Source organism: Anser anser (assembly GCF_964211835.1).
Source record: "Anser anser genome assembly, chromosome: 16".
In the NCBI taxonomy this organism is placed as follows: domain Eukaryota; kingdom Metazoa; phylum Chordata; class Aves; order Anseriformes; family Anatidae; genus Anser; species Anser anser.
Window position 1 is genome coordinate 3930197 of NC_139737.1, and position 6217 is coordinate 3936413.

General features: G+C 36.4%; 1 protein-coding gene across 1 annotated transcript in view; it reads left to right on the forward strand.

The window, feature by feature from the left end:
- TAF4 (TATA-box binding protein associated factor 4) overlaps positions 1-5495 on the forward strand; it is a 37710-nt gene extending 32215 nt beyond the window's left edge. The window contains exons 15-16 of the mRNA XM_083801441.1: positions 16-135; positions 3969-5495. Of these exons, the coding sequence (XP_083657567.1) occupies positions 16-135; positions 3969-4136 (288 nt within the window). The 3' untranslated portion in view covers positions 4137-5495. The remainder of the gene's footprint in view (positions 1-15; positions 136-3968) is intronic.
- Positions 5496-6217: the final 722 nt, after the last annotated feature.

Below are 6217 nucleotides of genomic sequence, written 5' to 3' on the forward strand. Positions count from 1 at the left end.
TTTTGACAAATGCAGATGCAGCAACAGGAGCTAGCACAGATGAGACAGAGGGATGCCAACTTGACTGCATTAGCTGCAATTGGTCCCAGAAAGAAAAGGAAAGTGGATTCACCAGGATCTGGATCAGGGACAGAGGTACAGTGCAATTGCAGTCCTTGGTTTTGCTGTGTCACTCTGTAAAAGTCTTTTTCTTCAGAGCTTTCTTTGCTAGTCTGTAGAAGTTTTTGAGTAGCAGAAGTGTATTTTGAAATGTGCTAAGATTTGCTTGCTCCAAGGCCAGAATCAATTTTTAGCATCAGTGTAATGGCACAGGGGACAAAATTTGAGTAGTCATTATTTCCTGATTCACGAAACTTGAGGAATGTTAGAAAGCCATCGCTGTTCTCTCAAGTCTGTGCTTCTTTGGACCTGGTTTTAAAACAGATTGTCATAGCTGTATCCAAACTAACCAACTAAGAGAGCAGACTAATGCCTTTAATGAGGTGGGTGCAGTGGTAGAATTGAATCACTGCTGAATTTTACATCTGGACCTTCGGGTTATAGGAACTTGCCTAACTTCTTCAGCCTTTGATTGGCCTGTAGTTTTAGGATCTCTACAGCAGATCAGTTTGACCGTTTCTATTTGATGAGCATGTTCATATAGATCCCTTGTATGTTCTACCATTTAAACTAGCATTTTAAAAATTAAAAATGCCTCTACTGATAAAGCTATTAGTATGCTCAGTATTTGTTTAGTTTAATGTTCATTTAAATTCAGGTAGATTGATAGACTATCTGCTATATTTGTAAACAAGTTAATGAACATGAAATAGTGTAAAATTATTTTCTGCATGGAACATATTGAATGAAGAATCTCTAATGCTTGGAAAGAACAAAGTCTTCTGAAACTTGTGATTAACAGGTCCAAAAGTGCTCTTCATAATTTGAGACTTTTTCGATGCAGAGTTTTGTATCTGATAGCAAGAGACAGGATACTAATAGTTTAATAATTCTGCTTATTTACTCCATGATCATCCCACATTTTTGCTGCTAAAGCAACTCATTCTATAGAAAAGTCTCATTTCAGAATAGTTCACCTTGCTTTATACTGAGCTACTAGAAGCAAGAATTTGTGTGCTTGATATAAAATTTACAAAACAATCTGAATACTAATAAATTTTATTTTTATATTAAAAAATCAAGCATCTTGAGCATCCTCATAAACAATTTTGTGTTTTGAATGTTACTGAAATGCCTGATATTATTAATAATATATCAGGCCTGCTTATTGATAGACTTGTTTTTATATAAGTTAACTAATTATTGTATTAAAGTTTTATAAACATACTTTAAAATTAGAATTTAGAAATTAGAAATTGCAGAATGCAGCACTCGGAAAGATCAGTATGTTTATAAATGATGTGGTCTCTGAGGAATATCCTGAAATATTTCACGGAGTGTTGATGTTGGCATTGCTTGCTTATGCGCGCTCAACTGTGCAACATTAATAGTCTGTTAATGTCACTTAGGTTATGGAAAGTATTTTGCATCTACTGTGAACACTTGTTTGTATTTCATCTAAATCTGACTAATTTAGTTATCCGAGATTAATCACTTACTGGTTAACCAATTAACTACAGGTTCCCAGGAAATCTAATCTTTTTGTCTGTTTAATTAAGAACCAGCTGCTTTTGATCTGATAGACTCACAGCTGTGCTTTTGCTGCTGTGTCACTTAACGTTTTTAAATTGAGCTCCACTTGTCACCATTTGTATGCAGTTTGTAGTTAAGGCATGTTAGAAGATGTGTGGAAAAAAATCTACTTAGACACAGATTTGTAAATGCAAGCTTCTGTTGTCTAGGGATGCGGAATCTTAATTACTTGTAAAATCACCTCTAATAATTGTACTGTTTCAAAATTCAACAAAACAGGTTGGTGTCAGTTTTAGAATTTTAGGTCCAACTGATTTTATTGAATGTTGTAAGAAAGCTCATAACTTATTCTGTGCCTAAAGGAGTAGCATAGTTCTCTCTTTAAAATGACTCCTGATATTTTACTTTATAGACTATAACATTTTGAATAAAAATCAGGATTGAGCTAAGGCATATTTAAACAAACAGCTAACCATTCCATCTATAGACCTTTTGTTATTAACCTGTATGTATTTGACAAAATTTATTTAGCGTCCAATATTGTCCTACATCTTCTACTGTCCATTGAAGTAGATGGGAATTAGGCACCTAAATTGTGCAAGTGCTTTAAAGTGACCTTTTGAAATGTGTCCTTTGTTGTTAGTGGTGTGTTGATGTAAGAAGGGCGGCAGCAAACCCAGTATGCTACCACCTCAGAGATGACAATTTCCAGTGCAAGTTTAGATTGGTTTCTTAGTAACATACACTGAGCAGAAATACATTACTTTAACATGTGGAGGACTGTGCTAGCGTGTGTCTCAGCAGCTTATTCACATTGCTCTCACGCTACTCTAAGTATTTTGGCTTTTCTCCACTCTGCAGTGTTCTTATTTAGAACACTTTTAAAATGCTCTAAACTGCAGGCAGATGAATCTTTATCCACTAGTGGAGTATTTGGGCCTTCTGGTGTCACCTAGTTCTGAAGTTTCATTTAAAAAAGAAAATAATATTAGATTATTCTAGTAAATGAAATAGGAGTGGAAAAAAAGTATCCAGAAGTAAGTGATAGAAATATAATCTGTTCCCAGTCGCTCATTATCTTCATTATCTCTATAAATACACAAGAGCAAGGTATCGGCAACAAGCAACTACCGAAAATATTTCTGATTTTTAAAAGTTGAGCTGCAAGTTGGCTTTTTGGTCTCGTTGTGCCATCTACTGGCGACTGTGCCTCACTGCTGCTGCTTCCACCCTGCAGGCGAGGCAGAGCCAGGGAGGCTGGTTGAGAACTTCTTGGGGGCTGCTCTTCTGATGCTTGCTACTCTTTAGCTGTCGCCAGCCCCAAGCCGGGCTGCACCCCAGTGCTACCAAGGAGATGTCTCTGCTGCATGTGCTAGAGAACCCTGGCTGTGAGAAAACCCCAGGCTTTCTGGAAAGAGACGCTTTGTTATGGGATAGTGTTCCTGCCTAATCTGATGGCTTTAAAGCACTACAGGATTTCCTTGCTGGTGTAAACAAAAGCATAGAAGACATAAAAGAGTTGTATTTATCACATGTATCCTACCAGAGCTGTGACTGCTGCAAGCGAGAATGCATGGGGAGCTCGCCCCAGCAGAGCTGCTCTGCAAACTCAGCTACCAGCCAGTCTGTATCTAAACAGTGGGGGCATCTCCAAAGAAATCTTACGTTTCTCCTCCTGTTTTTTCAAAGTAACAAATAACACTCTGCTTGTTTCTCTTGCCACCCTGTGTGGCACGCTACCAGTGTGTAGCGAGGGGTAAGTGTTGCTGAATGATAGAGAGGAATTCAGAGATCATTAGGGAATGTTTGCCGGTGTCCAGAATAGCTGCTGCTTAATATAATGCTGAGCCTGGTTACAGCTGTTGTCAACAACAGGCAGAGATCGTGGCACTCTACTGGGAAGATCAGGGGAGATAGAGGATATTCCTTGCGACCTCGCAGTCAGGCTGGTAGGAGCGATTCCTAGCTCAGCAAGAACTCCAGGGCTGCCCCTGGGATCTGTCTGCTAACCTGGTGAAGAATACTGAGAGTAGTCGCTCGTGGGTTTCTGCTTGTTGGGACTGTCGGTCACTAGAGCCTACCAGCAGATAAGAACAGCACTTTACTTGTGTGTTTTCAAAACAAATCTATATTAAACATCACCGATAGCTTCTAATTATTCAACTATTGTTTATAAAATAGTAATTAAAATGAAGTCTGTAATCTGGTAGCATACACTGTTTGCTAGCCTCCAGGACATAGTCAGTCAGTTTTTACCTCACATGTTTTCTCTGAACAGTTTTGGAGTACCTGTGGGCATTACCAAGTCCTGATTTCTCTGCTCTTCTCGTTCACAGGGATCTGGTTCAAATGCAGCAGTCCCAGGCAGCTCTGGAGTTGGAACAACCAGACAGTTTACGCGACAAAGGATAACGCGGGTGAACCTCAGGGACCTCATATTTTGTTTAGAAAATGAGCGAGAGACAAGCCATTCACTATTGCTATATAAAGCATTCCTTAAGTAAAATGGAAAAGATCAAGGTATTTTTGACGGAGAGCCGCCTGAGGACATTTTTTATATATTTGCAAATTACGCCTTTTTGTAACAAGCAAATGGGATATTGTTTAAAAAACAACCACCTCTTTACATGGAACAGTTTTATATTCCTGTTTATAAATAAACTCTTCAGTATAAGAGAAATACATTTCTGTAACAGTGAGGATACTTACAAGGCCTGTGGATACTATAAAAGGACAATTAAATTTTAACTCATCTCTTGATTGAGTGGCCTTCTTGCCAAACAAGCCATATATAAAGACTGATGGAATCGTTTAGCAAATAACTAGCTACCCTTTGTCAGCCCTGTAGCAGTTTTGACATTAATTGTGCATTTTAGTTCAGTTTTATTCAACTAAATCAATTATATAGGCATATGTCTACAGCAGATGACCTCATTTCATTTAGCTTTTTTTTTACAGTCAGTTAGCAAAGCAAACTGATTTTTTAAGAATATTTATCTTTCCCCAAAATGTTCAAAATCTAGAGGGATATACAGTTAATTTTAAACATAACCTCAATTTTAATCACATTATTGCTTATTAGAGGCCCTGAAATCCCATAAAGGAGGGTTACTTCTGAATGTTTTAGCAGCATCTGTAAAAATGCATATTATTTGCTATAGTTTGTAAAGCTGTAAAGTTAAAAAAGGAAAAAAAGGAAAAAAAGAGAAACCTTTTCAGCATAAATATATTTTACTTGCACTGTGTTTTTTAGCTAAAGTGAAAGCTTAGATTAAATAAAATCAAAGTTGAGAGGAATCATCAAAAGACTGTTTCTCAGTGTGAATCAAGTGTTGAAAAATGGTTGGTGTATTTTGTCAGTAATTGTACATAATTTTTGGCACATAACATAAAAATGGCTATGTAAACTATAATTATTTTGCTAAAAGACTGTATGCAAGCTGTGGGCCTACTTTAAAGATGTCCAGAGCAAAGTCCCTTCTTTGTACCTATTTTTTTATTACAAATATACTAATTGGTTCTTTATATTTTCAGAGGTTATTGTATTAAATTGTCTATTGATAGTACTTTTATGACTGTAAATACTTTGGCTTTCTTTGTGTGAACTCTCATGGTAGAATTTAACTCTCTTGCGTGTAAACTGAATGCTGATCAGTATTTTTATCAACACCTGACAACTGTTACACCCCTTTTATTTTGTCTTTTAGGAATCCTGTCTTTCCATTTTTTTTTCATGTAAATTTTGCACAGTTACTTGTTCATATGTAAATATTTTACTTTCAAAAATGAAGTTTTTAATTGCTATTGTTTTATATAGGATTGAAAGAAAATTAACTCCTTTATTAAAAACAAATTTATCTGTATTTGCTAATGTATTTTTCTCTCTAAATCTTTTCTCTTCTTGGATTTATTTTTCTTGGTACAGTAAAATATTAGTCTACCTGAGGGGATGTTGTTTCCTAAAGATGCACTTTGGTTTTTTATATTGTTTTGTTTGTCAGTGTTTTGGAGGTATGAAACTTTATGAATCTTAAAACTTCATTATTGTCTTAGGGATCTTGGACAAAGATCAATGGATAGTGGTTTTGTTTTGTTTGCTTTTTAAGCAGGGAAACTTTTTGAAGAGATCTTAAAAGTGTTTTGTTTTGATACAGTAAAAATTTAATAAAATACCCTCTCGCTGAGGGCAAGCCTGCTCCCTCAAACACAGTTAACCGCAATGGGTTTCAGAAGAAGGTGTGATAGAAAACAAAATTTGGAACACAATTATGAATATCATAATAAGGGACACATTTTTGATTACTAATATGAAAGTCAGAGGTGTATTTCTGGTGCTCTGTACTGAATGTTTAGCTTTATTTTTTTATTTTCCCCCTCTACATGGGCAGTTAAAAAAAAAATCACAATTTTGAGGGCCCAATCCTGCTATTAGATGAATAGAAAAATCATGTTATTTTGATAATTATTTCTTGTACATGGACAAACCTATCCACAGGCTACAGCAGCAAGCACACTGCTAGTGAACTGGCACTCAGCCCGGCACTGACGTGGTCCACGTGAGACTGGTTGTCTCGCTGAAAAAATG